Source organism: Lolium rigidum, chromosome 2 (genome assembly GCF_022539505.1).
Source record: "Lolium rigidum isolate FL_2022 chromosome 2, APGP_CSIRO_Lrig_0.1, whole genome shotgun sequence".
NCBI classification, from domain to species: Eukaryota; Viridiplantae; Streptophyta; class Magnoliopsida; order Poales; family Poaceae; genus Lolium; species Lolium rigidum.
The window spans coordinates 260,069,998-260,088,340 of record NC_061509.1 but is presented as its reverse complement, the minus strand read 5'-3'; the positions used below and the strand labels follow the sequence as shown (position 1 = coordinate 260,088,340).

The following is an 18,343-nucleotide window of genomic DNA, read 5'->3' as shown; positions in this document are numbered from 1 at the left end:
TTGAGCTGCTCCCATTCCTATTGCTCCCTCCCAGCCGGAGTGCCAATGACGGTCTTCATCAGCTCGGTCACGGCCATCCACAAGTTGGGCCATCCCCGGGAACATCGCCGGTGGTCACGGTTTTGAGCTTGTCTTTGTTGCCAGTGGAGAAGGACCTAATAGTGTTATCCTATATCTTTATAGGTTTCCTTTTTGTTAACTTTGAGGACTGTGTTGTATTTTCCATTTATTTGGAGGTTCTCCTTCTACCCCACCTTTCTTTGCAGTTCACCAATACTACTGGCAGAAGCTATGTAATGGAAATGCTCAATTAAAGCTTTCTTTTCTGAGCGATGATTAATTAGAGCTAGCTTTTTAGGTAATTAATTAGAGTTAGCTCTAGCTGACCTATATAGTGAGGAAGTCCAAGTCTGAGAGGTGGATCGACCCTTCTGACCGGATCACTTGATGCCAGCCCATTGACCCGATTCCGGTAATGAGGCCGACCCAACTGCCCCAATGGCAATGGCTTTTTTGCGTCTGGCCAAGGACGGAGGACCAGATGGGTCGACCGCCGAAATTCGTCATGTGGCCATGTGGGTTCAGTTTGGGTATTCACAACCATTGCCAGATCATCACAGAAAAAAAAAACCATTGCCAGATTCTCTCCAAAAAAAAAAAATTGACAATCATAATTTGTCCCTGCTATCAACTACTTACTCCGATGTGTCACTCAGTTCTGTCGTGTGCAGGAGAGTCGACTCTCATTACATCGAGATCATCTTCTTCATCTTCCTCGTCTTCTTTGCTCTTGTCAAGACCTTTCCTGCTCAACATGCTTTTCAGGCTCTGAGCGGTTTTCCCTGCATGTTTCACCAAATGCACTGCCTTGTTCCTCAGCTGCCTTTTGGTTGGGCTTTTGACCTCGCCTCTCTCGGGGCTGGAATGCTGGTCATCAGGCCTCTGCTCCGTCCTGTTGTTCCCCACACCTTCATCGACCACATATGTTACCGATACCCTGCTTTCTCCAAAAGGCTGTATGTTTGGGCGAGGCGTTTCGCACAGAGAAGTTTCATCGTCGCTCCCGTTCTTGGGACTCTTGCGGCGCATAGCTCCAGCTAGTTTGACCAAACCCTTTTTTACCTTCCGAATGTGACGATGTGATTTACCACTGGCTGGTTCTTCAGTGCTGGAGTTGCTTGTCTGAGAGTCCGACATTGATGACCTAGGGCTATCACTGCAGGCATCATTTTCCCGTAGTATTTGGGAGTCCTGGCACCGCACTCGTCCTTTCCGAGGCTCCCAGGTAGAGGCCACGTCGCTGCCAGGCCGATGTACCCACACACCTGCCTTCTCCAGTCCTTCGATGTCCACTTGTTCGTATTCATCAGACATCTTCTGGTATTCCGCAGATGTTGCACTCTCAGTGTTGGTCCTGGAAGAAATGCTAGACCTCGGTGTGCTAGCTTTCCCCTCTTTTGGTGTTCCACACTGCTCATCTTCATCATTGGGTACCTGCAGGCATCAGCATAGGATACTAGCAGTGAGTTGACTCAAACTGAAACGACACATTTTGTATATTTCATGCATGATTCTGCGAGAACCGGGAACTTTAATCCCATGCACACCCAAATAATAGAGTAACTCCCAGATCAATATTCCTTACTAAGAAATGGCTGGCATCAAGAACAAACAAACATCTCAAAATCTCAAATCTGTTCTCACCTTTCCATTTTCATCTTCAAGTACAGTTACAGCTATATGTATCCTCCCTGTCTTTATATGCTTTAGTGCAATCCATATATCGTGTCTTTGTCCCCCTCTCAATTTGTTGATACTAACTGAACAGTTACTACATGAGAAGTAACAAAGGAATCAGAATGATGAGTACATCCAGCATGCAATCAAGTTTTTGTAATCTTTTGTGAGTATGAGTTAGGTGATCCTACAGCATTATTGGAATGGATATAAGAGATACTATAGTATATGGAGAGACCAACCCAAGCGCGTCATCAAAGATATGGTCCTTGTCTCGAACTTGAAGAGAAAGAAGATTGAGCGATTCCCATGAAGTAATTGGTATTTTAAACTGCTCCTGCCATTTGGGGTTGAGAGTTTTCTTATGGATCTTTGTCTGGAAACGGTACGGACCAAGATGGCCTTTAACATATGGATCCGATAAACCTGCACATCGGTTCAATAAGAATTTCAACAAGTCCAATATATGAAGCATCTTCCTGAAAGAATGTTAAGCCAGTTATGGTGGTTAAAAAACATACCATTTGGATCAGACGGTTTCATATCAGCCCCTTCCAAGATCTCTACCTTGGCATGTGCAATGGGTGGCTTCTCATCAACAGTAAACCAGTTACCTGACACATAATAATCAACAATAGATGCAAATCAGAAGTTCATTATCTGTCATCCAGTCAAGACACGTACAGGGGTGGCGGCTGCCACATGGTATATGTCCAGCAACACAGCTGCATGACAGCAAACCCAGCCGAAGGTGAAATTTCCATTTTTCTTCATGTAAGAGCATAATGGTACTTAATCTATCTCAATCTGCTTTCCCTGGTCAGATGAACTCTATTTCCCACCACCGCAGTGGCATCAAGTGTTACCTACTACTCGACAAAATATACAAGACCTGGAAAGTGGTGTTGCAGAAACCAAGTTGAGAACTGAAATAGCATAAATCTGTATGCAGGTGAATATCTTCAGTTGAAAATCAACTTCAGTTCACCACAAAGCAAGCCAATTAGACATGGCCCTACAGTATCTAGGTTTCACCTAACTCAGAATCAATAACAGAGTGGTACTGTTTAAACTGACTGAATTGGTGACAGAACTAACCAGAAAGTGAAAGAACAATACATTAGTCAGTTCAAGGACAACTTGAAGCACACCAATTAGATAACGTCATTTACCTGCAGATTCCGATTCCGAGGCAAACTTCTCCATATCAATAACTAGCATGTTAGGCTGGAAGAGAAATTTTACAGATTATTGTTTATCATGTGTATAAAGATAGTACAAGAAAATACATACTAATGACCACACGTCCCATGTTACTCTTTGTTGCTCAATTTTATTTCAAAAAAATGCCCTAGTAGATGCAAAAAACAAATACTCTTCACAAACTACATGTTGGTTTGAAAATCCATGACTTCTAGAATCTAACCTCAACAAGGGTCTGTCCAAAGGCAACATCCAACATCCTGTCCTGAAAAGTTGGACACATCAAGGGAAATCAGTACCCTGAATGAAATGTGGTGACAAGTTAAGTACATAAAATTTAAAAAGCACATCAAATGGAAACTTACAAGCCATCCAGAAATTCCTGGCAGTTCAGTCACGTCAAGCCCATGACTAAATAAAGGTTTCACCGTCATCTGGAAGTATGGAGGCTCAACAAAGCATACTCTTACACGACCAATAAAAGGCCACTGTCGAAGGAACCTCACACCAACAAGGACCTACACGAGTTGAGACATGCTTGGTCAGCACAATGCAATGCAAAGTTCTGAACACCCTACTCTCATTGAAGCGAAGAAAACAAATACGAGAGTTCCTTACTATACGTCCTCCATCAGCCTCCCATTTATTTCTTGCAACTAATTTGTTTTCTTCATGCATATTTTTATTTGTCAAAATACGTGATACCACCAGCCTTAGCAGATGCTTAATCATGACAGTTTATTTGGTCTAACATTACGAGTTCAGGGGGAAATTACAAGAACAGACTTCACCCTCCTAGAACTAAAGTAATGTGATATATCTCAGTATGCTTAGCTGCTTACTTTGCCTTCAACATGCATGCCAGTTATATGCATGTTTGCTGTAATACCAAACCCTAATCTCTTCCTTAGCTGCACAGCCATCCTTGCATCCATATCATCTGCGGCAAGGAAGTTCATTCCAATCTCCAGAACCTGGCACATCATATGTTAACCTTACAAATATATATGGTGAGTACAAGAGAAGACATGTTAACAGTATAAATGTAAGGTTTCCCATTAACACACCAGATGGTCATCATCAGTTGATTGGCTGACAACCCTAATATCTGTAAACATCGGCGGATTCCTACCCAAGTAAAGGTTCTGGATCTCTGCTTTCCTCTGCACATATAATAAGTATGTCAAGGACAACCAAGAATACTCGCAGCTTAGCCAGTAGCTTGCTCTACTCGGCAGCACAGAGAAATTTTTAAAAAAAAATAGTGCCAGAATTCCAAGCTTACTGCGGTCCATGGTTTGAACTTGTTTATGAACCATGGGAATATGGGCAGAAGGAACTGTTGGGATGCAACCCTTTCCAGGCAAACTGGCCAGATCTTTTCAACCGCATAATTTAACCACCTGACTGTCTCTGCATCCGAGAGGAGCTGTTCCAAAAATAAAATGACTGGAACTAGTGAAAGGAGGCTCTGTCGTTTACATGACAGTCTGAAGATTAATAGAATAGTTACAGCTAAGATGTGCATATATGAAGAATTTCACCACATGATCATACTACAGCCTACCCTTCTTTGGTTGGCACTTTTCCTTTCTTCATATTGTAATCGCTTCCGCAGTCTCATTGTGTACCGTTCATTCACCTGATTTGGAATATATCAGAAGCCATGGATGCTATATAAAGGAAATAAATGGAAGATCAACAAATGATAAGAAGGGTTATAGCGCCGCACTACATCAAGTTCATCCAAAATCCTTTATGTTGATAGCATCAGATGCTTACCATAGTATTCACTATGCCATTATTTTCTGTTTTTTTAAGGTGTGTTTATTCTATTTCTCTGATTATGTATAGTTCCTCTTCGTAAAAGTAAAAAACTAAAAAAACTAAAACTAAACGATTATGCTTACCACAGTTTCAGCATGCCATTATTTTCTGTTTTTTAAGAGGTGATTATTATATGCCTCTCGTTAAGCTTCCTCTTGGTGGAAGTAAAAGAAAACATAAAACGAAATGATTACAGAACTGCCTACACAGAAACTCAGAAGGACAAGGTTCGGTTCAATACCACACATTGCCACTTCCTTGCCTTAATTCCAAACATACATGCATCCTGAGTAATACATACTTCTAAGAAATGTTCCAACACATCAAATTAAAATGGAAACAGAGCAATAGGATACCTGTGCAACATTTACACAATATGAACACATATGATGTCTACTTCTACTAACTAACCCAGCTGTTTACTGAATATGAAGCTTGGTGGGAATGGATAATTAATGCTATTCCGCCACCATGAAAATTCCATGAAACCTTTTATAGCAAAGTTAAGTAATGCAGTCAATGCAACATACAAATTGCTAAGTTCACACAATTTAGCCATATTCTGACGAAAGATTGACTGCTAGCCACCTCAACTACTCCATAGTTATGCAACCGGCCAATAAGATATATGCATTACGAGCCAGTGCGGTAGTCAAGAATAGCCTCTGAACATTTAAATACAGGAGACATGTCTGTGTTGACCAACTAACTGCCCTCTGATCAGCTTGGCTGCTCATGGTTCTGTATTTTCTTTTCATTTTTTGACCAAAAATGTCGGTCAAATGGTAATGACTGGGATTATACTATGTAGTTGGTAAGAATACACGATTATAATCAAAATATAAAATAGATTGCTACCTCGTTTGCATCATGGGGGCATCCACCAGTGGCAGAATTCTATTTTGGCCGAACTGTCAGTACCGCTATAGTTAGTCTTATGTGGCATGCTATTATATGTTTTAGGGCGTCGTTCTTCTCCAATGCCAAAGAGGCAGTTGCTAATAATGAACTTCAAAAGCAATCCGTGGGCAATAGAGTGTCCCTTGTGGTTGGACTACAGTGTCAGGCAAGCCAAAAAAAAAAAAAAAAAAGCAATAGATATGTCCCTCACCGGTTCCACCATCTCCACTCTTCCTAGCTGACACAGCTAGAAGCTAACAAGTAAAAAATGAATCCAAGAGGAAGAGAAGTTTCCCTTGGCTTGGAACCCAATTGGCCACACATATTCCCAATCCGTACAGGATTTTCCCTTCTCAGAATAAGTAGTAAACGGTTTGAGCATCATCATCAGTGAATTAACAGGAGAGAGAATAATAAGTAAGTTTATAACAATATAAGGTGTGGGGTTGGCTGCCGAGAATACAAACGACTCCCTGTACCTACCGCGGCCTCGCCTGCAGGAAATATTCCAACACCGGCCTAACTGGTGTTACTATCGCCATGACCCCGTGATGGGTTTTTTTTTTTTCCGATGACAAGTAGTAGTAGTAGTAGTACTCTTTAAGGAAGCAAAAAATCAGGCTCCACAGAACAAATTGGCGTCCATGTCGTGATAGCAAATCGATGTGGAAACGCTCTGGTAGGTCATATGAGAAGTTAGTACCATACAGCGACAGGGCAGAGGACATGCCGCCAGTTCAGAGACTCGGGAACAATCAGAGCACGGAATTAATTCAAACATTGGAATGATAAGGGGGGTAGATTGTACTAATTAAGCTCCTAGGAATCATTCATGGCGTGATCCATCCGGAACCAGTCAATGCAAGAGTGGGGAGGCAATCAGGAGAGCGAGGTGCGGTAGGTGGCAGAGCACTCACCGCGAAGAGGTAAACGAGGGCGGCGAGGAAGATCGCCGGGTGCGCCCAGCCGGCGTGCGCGGCGGCCCAGAGCGCGGCCAGCACCAGCGCGGCGTGGTGCACCACCGTGACCTCCGTTATGTCCATCGCGCCCGGCGGGAGGCCCCGAGAACCAGAACGACGGCGGAGGGGGCAGAGGCTGGTGGGGGCTGAGTCAAGAAAGGTGGGAGATTGCGCGGTGGCCGGGGGCTTTCTCGAGCGGCGGGTGGTGGCTATCGCCTGGGGTGCGGCGGGGCATGAACGTGGCGGGCGGTGGCGGCCAGGTGGGGCGACATGGCTCCGGCGCGTGGAGCAGCCTGGCGGGCGCGCGACCGCTCTAGTCTCTCTGACCTGCTCTAGTTTTCCCCACTTGTTTTGCGCGATCTTGGATTGGATCTTTGCCGCGAATGGATATCTTCGTCTTCGTCAGCCCGCCAGGGTGACGTGCGTTCCCTCCCCGGCTAAGATCATGTCTAACAGGCCCCTTACTTTTCTGCCCCGTATCTGGCTGCTTTTTCGTCCCGTATCGAAAAGTTGGCAACGAAAGAGCCATTCCGTCTAGCAGAACCCGTATTTCGCCCCGTATTTTCAAAAATAAAAACCCCGGGAAGTTCGATTTCAATGATCATACTACGGATTTCATTGATCATACTACGGATTTCATTGATTCTACATCCAGAATGCGCGATCCTACTCGGGGAGGTCGACTAGGTACGAGTCCGCCTCCGCCTCCCGCAACTCCGCCTCCTTCGCGGCGGCGATGGCCGCCGCCACCTCTTCCTCGACCGCCCTCTTCCTCTTGGCGTCGTCCTTCGGGAACCTGCCGTAGCTCCTTCAACAAGTCGGGGGCCTCCTCGTCATCGCCGGCGAGCGGAGCTCTTCTAGCGCCGGTGCTCCCGCTGCTCCAAGCCTCCTTCGCCCAGCGGCGGCGCTCCCAGTCGGCGCGCCACTCGTCGAACTTGAGCCCGCTCATCGGCTTCATCGGCGGATCCTCGATGAACCAGCGCCCGCTCCGCGCGAAGTCGATTAGCTTTTCCGGGACGTACAGCGCGCCGGCGTACTTGCAGGCCGCGCGACGGCTCCCGGCGGCGGAAAGCTTGCACTTCAGCCGCCACGCTTCCTCTACGGTGTCCGGCGAGCGGGGTCGCTTCGATCCGCTCGCCGGCGAGGCCCTCATCGCGGCGGCGGGAGTCCATGCGAGCTTGGGGGTGGAATGCGTGGCGGGGAGCGGCTAATTGCTCGCCGGAGCAGCGAGAGGAGGCGGCGGCGCGCGGCGGAGCTAGGGTTGCGAGCGAGGGTTAACCCCTCACTCGCACTCGCGCCCACTATATGTACGGGCGAAGGGCCGATTTCCCGGGCCCCGTATTCCGCCGAAACGGGGCGGCCCGAATACGGGGCCTGCTAGACGGCCCGAACCGCGCCTGCCCCGTATGTCGCCGGAATTTTACGGGGTGGACGGGTTATACGGGGCCTGTTAGACATGCTCTAAGCCTCCACAAAGGGTTCGAAATGGACTACTGCGTTCTTTTTTCTCCGAGTCATCTGGTCTACAATGGTGACGGGCCCCCATTCAACGCGTGTAGCTTCGATAATGGCTGTCGACGTTGAAAGCGCGGTAGGTTTTGGTTGAACACAACTTCTACTCCGATGCTCCAAACTCGCGAGCTACAATTGACCATGACTAAAATTATACTAGCTACTCCAATCAATATTGGATCTTTTCTACATCCATTAGTAGCTTATAGTCATCACAAAGGTATTAAAAATTTGTATTCAACCCAGAAGAAGAAGGGATCTTTTTTGCATCCATAATCACCTACAGTTTTGTAGTGGATTGCTCCATATTCATCATGGAGAACAGCAAAAAAATCCCTTTTGAGCTGATTTCGACAGTACTGCCCCTTTCATCTTTGAATGTGGCGCTCTCCTTCCTCCTTTGTTTCTAGTATTATTGTGTCTCCACATCGCGTCTTTTGCTAGAAATCCAAAAGAGTATTTATAAAGGTAATTTAGGGTTGGCATGTTTCTAAGTTTTAAAAAAAAGAATGTGATCATTGGTGGGACCCACACGTCAAGGGATAGTGCTCCCCAGTCGTCATCTAGCACAGCGAAGTGGCGCGCGGGCCAAACCCTAGAACGCATCCGGTATGTTTTGGTACGAGTCTTTCATATCAGGGAATCATAAATTCTCACATATTTTAACATGCTACTGTAGGTTTTGCACACCTATTAAAATAACAATTTAGCACAACTATCCAATAAAAATTTCTATATCTCAATAGAAACATTGGGATAAGTAAGTCGATGCAAATGTTTCGACGATTTTGGCTATCCATGTTTCCCTGAAAGCAGTGGCCAATCCCATGCCAACCTCGGGAGGTCACACTAAGACCCCAGGATAGTGTCCACTCCTCCTGATACCTGATACCGTTACCACGCTTCTCAAGTCGCCAGGTCAGGCCCTGTCGTGGTATTGTAGACACATAGCCATGGAGGGTGTCTCGCGGAGAGTACAGAGAGAGAGAGAGAGAGAGAGAGGGTGTAAGGTGGGTGAATGTCCGAGACGGTGATGGACGCAAGTTACCCGGGTTCAAGATCCACGGCAGTGCCAGATCTCTACTCCTACTATAAATCACTATAAGGCAACATTATGCAGGGTTACAATAATGAGATCAGTTGTGCTCTTAGACTACCTAGAGTTGTCTTACATACTACACCAATCCTACGGTTTACATGGTAGGTCATAATCGACTAAGGTGCAGAGTCGTAAATAGATACACAACCCGAGTTGTATGCTCTAGATCTTCCACGTTTGGGGTTCTATCCAGATCTGTCTTGGACCTAGCCTAGTCGGTTGGGAATCCGTCTCGATCATTGGTGGATGGAAATTCGGGTGGGCTTCTCAGCCTCACCTCCTATGGGCCACACCCTGGTTCATCAGTATATGTCTACATCATGTACATAACGTACAGTATATCCACAACATTAGCTCTTTGTGACACCCTAGAGCCCTATCTTGGGACATCTGGATTAACATGGTTGGGACCTCCAATTATTTGCCTAAACCCTTTGAATGTTGTTGTCCAAGAGAATTGTAGAGTTTGTGTCAGAGGGCCATCCAGGCCATCTGCACCCACGTTACTAAGTTTTTACTTAGTTTGTAAAATTCACACGTCACGATCATAATATCAAATAGGTAAGATCAATTCATTCAAGTTCTTAGGAATTCCTACAAATTATTTGTAGAATACATGGTTTCATTGTCCATCTTCATGGCTATTGTTACACTGGGAAGGGTGGAGATCTCATCCATCATGTTGTATTAATCCTTGAAGATGACACGGTCAACTGCGATAATACTCCATTTGGAGTACATAACCATGTGTCTCTTCTTAAATGTGTAAGATCAATGCCAATGAAAGTAGGATGAATATGTGAAAGAATATATGCTCTTGACAAGGAAATGTATCTACAATTGCTATTGTTATCCTTGTCGCGGTCTTCATCTCTATGTCGGGATATTTTAGATGCATGATCATGTAGTTGTGTGCTCAATTTAAGCACATGTTGTGTTGAACCATGTATTTAAAATAAATTATGGATGTTCATGTCATTCTTATGTTTAAATATGAAATTAATCTAGTATGTAGCTATTAATTAATGTATTTCAATCATGGATAGAAGCTAAACTGACACCTTATCACCCCTCCCCCAAAATAGGATAACCGCGTACTGGGACACAACTCCGGACCTCCTAGGACCCTCTCTTATCCCCTCTGAATACGAACGCACTCATCCCCACGCTGCCAACTACGGCTACCAGTAGCCCCATCATAGACCGTTGTCGACTATGACAACCCCACAACGCAACGCTGCTTCCCCAACACCGGCACAGACCAACGTCGGCACCAACATGCACCACTGCCACCACTACCAGCTCCGCCCGTACAAAATGGAAAAACACACGCACCTTTTGCACATCCAAATTTCTCTAGTTTCCCTGGAAGCCCCAACTTAGGAGAGTGCAACGGTCTTTGTGCCATCGAGAGTTGAAGGGGCTACTATATAGACGTGCTTGGTGGCTCCGCAGTCGGTTCCTATTTTAACCCGCCTCGAAAAACTTAACCCTAACGACGACCAATCTTGTGGGCACTACTAGAAAACAGCTTATTAGTGGCGCACTGGTTTTGGCTATCAGTGGCGCACTAGTGGTGCGCCACTACTATCACGCCACTGCTAACTATTAGCAGTGGCGCACTTAGAGATGCGCCACCACGTAGTTGTGGCGCACTAGTAGGTGCTCCACTAGTAAGCCACGCCGTGCGCCACTGCTGTACTAATCGGGTGCGCCACTGCTGTACTAATGATGTGCGCCACTGGATACCACTTTATAGCAAATACATTTAAAATAGCCACGTGGGACTTGGTGTGGCAGGGGATGGATCTCACTTTATGGACATGTGGTGGATCAGGGTTGACTGGTCTAAGAAAAGCACTTTTACAATGAAACTTTATTTAGTATTAAAGATCAGTTACCATAGGAAATAAATAAATAAAAACTACAAAACTAAAGTTTCTAAACTTTGCAGCTAGCACCCTAAAAAAAGAAAAAAACACAATCAAGTCCTCTTTGACTGGGAGGCGCCGGCCACGACGCCGCGTGGTGCTCGTTCACGCCGTGCATCTGGTCGCCGTCGACGCCGTGCATCTGGTCGCCGCTGTGGTGCCCGTTGATGCCGCGTCGTTCTCCACGCTGTGGTGCCCGTCGACGCCGCGTCCCTCTCGACGCCGTGATGCAGAACCCCCCAGCGAGGTGGCCTTTAGAGCGCGAGGGAGATCTCGATGTACTTGAGCGCCGCGTTGCGCTGGTGGTGCCGCTCCTTGCCGGCGGCCGCCTCGGCGGCAGTGAGGAAGTTGTCCACGTCGGGGGCGGCCTCCACCACCACCCATAGCGCGGCGGGGGTACCAGCCGCAGCACGCGCTCGCCGGGCACCGTGGGGGCCTCCACCACCACCAGGAGCGGCCGCGGGGTCACCGCTTCTGCTTCCGCGGAGCAGCTTCTCGAGCATGGGCACGGAGCGCGAGGCCCGGCCGAGCGTGCAGACGAGCTTGGTCCACGGCGTGCGCGCGTCCGCCGCCGCGTCCCGCTCCAGGTCCGCCAGCACCGCCTTCATGTCGATGTTCGCCATGGCCACCGCGCGCGATCCGGGTCGTTCGCCGGAGAGGTGAGGGGCGTGGGAGAGTGGTGAGATTGAGATTGGGATTTGGTCGTGGGAGAGTGGGGAAATTTTTTGGATGCGGTGTGGGGAGGTGAGAGGATGGTGGCAGGGCATGTGCGTGGTGGGTGGGGAAGGGTGCGGTCGGTGGCAGGGCATGTGGCGTGGTGGCTGGGGTCGGGCTCGTGTCAGCGCGCTGGTCGAAGCTTACCAATAGCGCACTACTACGGTGCGTCACTTTTTTGAGACTTACAATGGCGCACTACACTGCACTACACACAGGTGCGCTATTGCTAACTTAAATGTGAGTGGCGCAATTAGGTGTAGTGCGCTACTGGTAAGTCTGGCAGATATGTTCAACCAAATTTAAGAATAGCAATGGCGCATGTTGGTTCTGGTGCGCCACTGGTATTTAGCTAGCAGTGGAGCACCACTTTTCGGTGCGCCACTGCTATATAGCAGTGGTGCACCTGTGTAGTGGTGCGCCACTGCTAGCAATCTTACGGCTAGGACTTTTCCTAGTAGTGGGGTCAACACACTATTTTCCAAAGCCAACCACATTTTTGAGCTGCCTTTAAAGTTTCTTTATTTGGTGGCAGGATTTTATTAGATTAATTCTCCAACTATAAGGACCATTGCGAGCACACTGTTTGGAGCTAGCCGGACCTTTTTTCCAGCCAAAACGCATCTAGGTAGGGCGAGTTTGGTTGCTTGCGCAGTAGTTTCCCGTCTCCGCTGATGCAAGAAACGACAATGTGGATGCCCACTCGTTTCCATTTCCCTGCTTACGATTCTTGAAGCAGCGTAGAGTCTGTAGGAGGAGGCACACTCTCCTCGGGCATTCCTGTCGAGCCAAGCTCTTCTCGTCCTTGCGGGGGGGGGGGGGATTGCGCCTAGTTTGTGTGAGCGAGAGATGGTGGGAGCTCGCGTGCATCCGGGAAAATCCTGTGGGAGAAATTTGCTCACCTCATGCCGATACTCACCCACTATTTACACCATCGCGCCTCACCAGAAATTCCCCCACCACCATTTCCCTCGTTTTGAGCTCTCTGTCTAGGACAGGTTTTCACCGACAAGCAGGGCAGCGACTCCATCTTCTCTAGCGGGTGTAGCCCCGCCGTGGTAGGTCATCTTCCTCGTCCTCGCCGGCATGTCAACTTCGTCTGCCTCGTCCAACTGTCACATCAATGTGAGTAATTAACATAGAACCCTAGCTTAGATCTGTTTTTCCAGGTTTGTTTTCTTAGATCTGGAGGTTGATAGTACATTCTAGAGCAGAAGTTTCTTGATGTAGCATCTGGTAGAGGTAGAACTATGTCGTTTGCTAGTGTTTGTCGGGAATTGTGATCTTCATTGTTGTGTAGGTCAAGTATAAGTGCAATAGTTGGTACGAGAATTGCTCCTACAACATGTATGTGCTCACCTTGTACCATCTTTGGACTTATACATGCAAGTATGGAAAGAACATTGTTACTAGTTTGGTTGTCTTCAAGGTGTTTGATGCGGCTATGCTCCAAGAACTGGTTACCTATTCATGCATGCAAGGTGTTTGATGCGTGCTATGTTATAAGAACTTCTTAGTTTGTTTGCCTTCAAGGTGTTTGATGTGTGTTGTGTTCTAAGACTTGACTGTTTTTGCTTGCAAGGTGTTTGATGCATGCTAAGTTATAAGTACTTGTTAGTTTTATTACTTATCATTGTTCTTGTAATGTGGTACTTTCATTTGTGATGTAGGACAAGGAAAACTCGCCAAATCTCTCTGCGCAGTCGGTGTTGCAGGCGGAGGCGGCGATGCTGCTTCGGTACAGGATAGTGCCTAATAAGTATTGCCCGGTGACAAAGAAGAACATCATGACATGGCCACCTGCTTTTTCCATGTTTGTTCTGAACGAAGTGTGTGACCTTATCAAGAAAGGGGTTAGAGTGGACCTTGGGTTCATGCTGAATTACCTCAAGGATGTTGCAGAGTCCATTCTCAAGTACTATGGTCATGTAGTTGCCGCGGCGCAGATCCACAACCATCTCAGGTACTAGAGAGCATGGTGGGTTCATGTGAGAAGGGTCAAAAGGCTCAAGGACGTGCGCTAGGTGGAAGAGACAACAACAATCATGGTGGACGATGATGCCTACTTTGTGCACATCATGGTTCGATCAATGCTCCTATTATTCCTTGTGTGCACTCAATCGTAAGCTATGACAAGACGATTGACTAACTATCTTCTTGTTTGAAGACTCACCCGAGGGATGACGATCTACTCAACAAGCCCATAACAAACTATGCTTAGATGAAGATGATCTACGATAGGCGTGTTCCACAAACACCCATCTCTCCCACCGCGATCCACCATGCTCTTAGCCACCTCATGGAGCACAAGGCACATGCCATCAGGTACCTTGCAATGATCCATGAGTGAAGGATGCCCTGGTTAGTGCCTTCCTGAAGAAGTATTACCTTTGATGAGCCCGAGAATTGGGTTCTTGTTGTGGTGCTCATTCTGGTGTTGATGACGGTGATGAACAATAGAAGATGTTGTATATATTGGAAGTAGCTAGGTTTGATGAACAGTGATGTCAAGTCTATATATTGTTGGTGGTACCTCGGTATGACGAGGAGGTGTGTACTAACCTCTCAGTTAATGAACTTGTTTTGCATCACGAGAAGTTGTTCCTGGACTCATGATGCAACAATCTAATCCACTTCTAGAACTATGTTTGTGTTGATGTTTATGTGCTATATATTAGCCCTGCCTGAAATGATAATTCTGTCGAACACCTTCTGTGCAGTGTTGATCGCTTTGGTAAGCTTACCATGAAGAAGACGTGGTAACCATATACAGGAAACGACACGTAACCAAATGCATGCCGAAAACGCGAAACACAAAAAGGTCCCAACCAAATTGATGAGGTTTGGGATTCTGCCTCAACACGACTTGTTGGCAACCAATCTACTTGCATAATGTGCTTTTTAGGTCGCGTGACCTCCTACAGCTTCTACGTAGTTAAGTTCCCCAGATGCAAGGAAAATCTACGAGCAACCAAACTTGCCCGTAGTGTATCTAATAGCCATTTTTCTACTAGTGGATGCTTCAAGAGGTTTTTTATACTTCTAAAATTATTACGACTATACTTGGGTTTTAGAGTAAGTGTACTCGGTTTTCTATTGAACTATACTTTAGATTTTGGTGTAATTTTGTACTTCGTTTTTTATGTTTTTGCACTTTTCAGGTTTTCGTTGTGCTTGGGGTAGTGTAATTTAACCGTGTACTTCTCTTTTAGCATACTATGTACTTCCATTTTAGCCTAATTCGTACTTTGTACTATAGTGTACTTAGAGTTGTACTTTATTTTTACCCACTGTTTACTTTATACTTCGATATACTTGGAGTGAACTTTTACTTTGGATATTCTGGCTCAGATTAAGGGTTGGATGAGAAAGTTGACTCGATGGGTTTGGACGGTGAGGAATGGGCCTTCCGATACCACCTGGAGGACCAAATCTTGGCCATCTTTAGGGATAAAGAGGAGTATTGGAGGCAGAGAGGTGGAATCTGTTGGATGCTGCAAGGGGACGCGAACACGACGTACTTTCACGCGGTGGCTAACGGTAGAAGGAGGAAATGCTGCATCATGCGCTTGGTTACGGAGAATGGTCCAATCACGGTTAAGCGGCTTATTCAAGAACAAATTTACGACTTTTACCGCCATCTACTAGGGTCTACCGACACTAGGGTGTGTTCGCTGGACCTCGGGGCTTGGAGAGAGGATGCTCAGGTGACGATGGAGTAGAACGGGGATGTCATGCATACTTATTTGGAGGCGGAGCTGGAGGGTTTGGTGGGCCAGATGAAACCAAATACTGCTCCGGGACCGGATGGTTCCCCAGTCCAGTTTTTCAAGAAGTTCTGGCCGCTGGTCAAGATGGGGGTGTTACATATAATTATTGACTTCCTACTGGTTAGGATCGACATCTCGAGACTTAACTTTAGGGTTTTGTCTCTGATTCCTAACGTACCTAGGACTGAATAGATTTCGCAATTCAGGCCAATTGCGCTTATAAAAGTGATCTTTAGGATTGTGTCTAAGGTGGTGTCCATCAAGTTGGACCCCATTGCCAATAGGGTCATTAGCCCCAACCAAACAACGTTTATCAAGGGGAGATTCATTTTGGATGGGGTATTGGCTCTGCATGAGGTGGTCCACGAAGTGAAATCGAAAAGGGAGGCGTGTGTTTTTCTTAAGATGGACTTTGAGAAAGCATATGACAGAGTTAAGTGGGACTTCCTTAGTGAGGTACTTAGATGCAAAGGGTTTGATGCTGGGGTGATTCACAGCATTAGCCAGTTGGTTTTGGGTGGACATGCGGCGATTTTGATCAATGGGGAGATCGGTCCGTTCTTCTGGAACAAACGGGGGGTGCGTCAAGGGGATCCGCTATCCCCACTGCTGTTCAATTTCATGGCTGAGGCCTTGTCCATCATCTTGTCAAATGCTAAGGAGGCGGGGCACATTGTGGGGGTTGTGCCCCACTTGATCCCAGGGGGGAATCTCACATCTCCAATATGCGGATGGTACGATTATCATGGTGCAGGACGACGACGAGCAACTAGCAAATCTTAAGTTCATTCTGATGTGTTTTGAGGATATGTCGGGCCTAAAGATCAACTACCACAAATCTGACGTGACCGTCATGGGGAGATTGCCGGATAGACAACAGAGGGTTGCTGACCACATGAACTGCAAACTGGGCGAATTTCCATTTATTTATCTCGGTTTACCAATCTTGGATATGAGCTTGATGATGGAGCAGTGGCTGTTCCTGGTGAGAAAGCTGGCAGCTAGGGTGGAACCTTGGTGGGCCAAGTTTATGTCGTCGGGAGGACGACTGATCCTGTCCAACTCATGCTTGGCTAGCTTACCAATGTTTGCGATGGGTTTAGTCACGTGAAGTTTGATTCTCAAAGATCTAGGTTCTATTGGGAAATGATGGCCCCCAAGAGGAAATTTCATCTAGTAAATTAGCCAGCGGTCTGTAGACCAAAGGATTGTGGTGGGTTGAGTATTGTTAATTCAAGGCTGATGAATGTTGCGCCCATGTTGAAGTGGGTTTGGAAGTTCTACCAGGGGGTAACCAAATGTGGAGATAGATCATCAATGCAAAATATGCGTCTGCGGAGGATATATTTGCGTCCTCGGGGCTGAGGGGCTCCCAGTTCTGGCGTAGCCTCCACAAAGTGAAGCACTTGTTCAAGCTGGGAGCTAGGCATGCTATTCGGGATGGGCGATGCACCAGCTTCTGGATGGACAGGTGGGTGGGAGACACGCCGCTAAAGGATAGATTCCCAGGGTTGTACAACATTTGTCGTCGTGGTGAACAAACAGATTCCATAGGTTGGCTTAAGTTGGGGCCGAATGGGCGCTAGAGGATTCGGGGGAGGGTTTTGGTTATACGGTATGGGTTTCCGGATGGAATATGGATGAACTTGGCCTTGGCCAGAGGTAGAAGAAGAAGAACACAAGAACGAACTCAGCTCTAGATCTCTCTATTCCATGAACACATAAGGTTACAGGTTTGTGTACAAGGTTCGTCGTCACTACTCGGGTATATGCTATCTCATCTCCCGCGATGGGGTGTGCCCCCTCTCCTTATATAGGGAGAGGGTGGCTTACAGGGGAAGAAACCCTAGGAAACCCTAATGGCATCTTTGAACAGACAAACTACTTTACAAAGCTACTTTGGCTACCGGTGACGCCGGTATGTCTTTAATCAGGAGGAGTGACCTCCTCCAGTAGCTTTTACGTCATCATCTGCTTTGGCGTCAGGGCTTCATTTAAAGCTACTTTGCTTAGCTCATCCTTGTCCTCTAGCTCCTTAGAGAATCTTTCACCAGTCTTGCCGACGTGCTACAGTGTACCTGTACCGGTAATCCGGTATCTTCTTAGCTTATTCCGGTACACCTCTCCTGGGGATACCGGTAAAGATTTCCTTAACCAAAAGCCTATCTTCATAGCCCGGATTAAACTTTAAACTGGTATCTTGATAGGCCAAACCATCCGGTTTGGCATGCCTTTGGCATACCGGGGGTCATCCCCCCAACATTAGTCCCCGAAGCTGGTATAGTCCGGTGGATCCTATCCAACGGACCATGCCGGGTTCACATCACTCAAGGTACCGGTTTAATCCTTACGGCACCCGGGCAAAACCTTCCGGCATTATTGCCGAACCTTCTCTTTCTCTCCGGATCGTTCCGGTATCCTTGACACTTAAACCTTCCTCGACGAAGTCGAGGATTTCTCGGGTACAGTACCTGTCAGAGACATGCGCACTGTTTCTGACGCGCCAGTGTCAGGGGTCACTTCCCTTCGACTTCTGCGCTAACATTTAATGTGCCGCACTGGATCCCCACCGCCGTTCCGGATCCGTGTGGCATCCCTGTGGCTTTATGGTTTTCTCGCGTGTATCTCTGCGCCACGTGGCGGCCCACGAGGTGAACCGCCGCGGCCCGGCGGTTGCCGGCCCACGCCCTC

General features: G+C 47.0%; 1 protein-coding gene across 1 annotated transcript; it reads right to left on the bottom strand.

Annotated features, from left to right (window-relative positions):
- Nucleotides 1-650: 650 nt before the first annotated feature.
- Nucleotides 651-6,672, bottom strand: LOC124693336 (C2 domain-containing protein At1g53590-like). The gene is made up of 12 exons (XM_047226811.1): nucleotides 6,585-6,672; nucleotides 4,508-4,582; nucleotides 4,226-4,369; nucleotides 4,008-4,103; nucleotides 3,783-3,914; nucleotides 3,306-3,458; nucleotides 3,164-3,205; nucleotides 2,910-2,964; nucleotides 2,259-2,351; nucleotides 1,980-2,163; nucleotides 1,705-1,831; nucleotides 651-1,494 (listed from the first exon to the last, which is right to left on the bottom strand). The coding sequence occupies exons 2-12, from the start codon at nucleotides 4,562-4,564 to the stop codon at nucleotides 709-711; spliced, it is 1,869 nt and encodes a 622-aa protein (XP_047082767.1). The 5' UTR covers nucleotides 4,565-4,582; nucleotides 6,585-6,672; the 3' UTR covers nucleotides 651-708.
- Nucleotides 6,673-18,343: the final 11,671 nt, after the last annotated feature.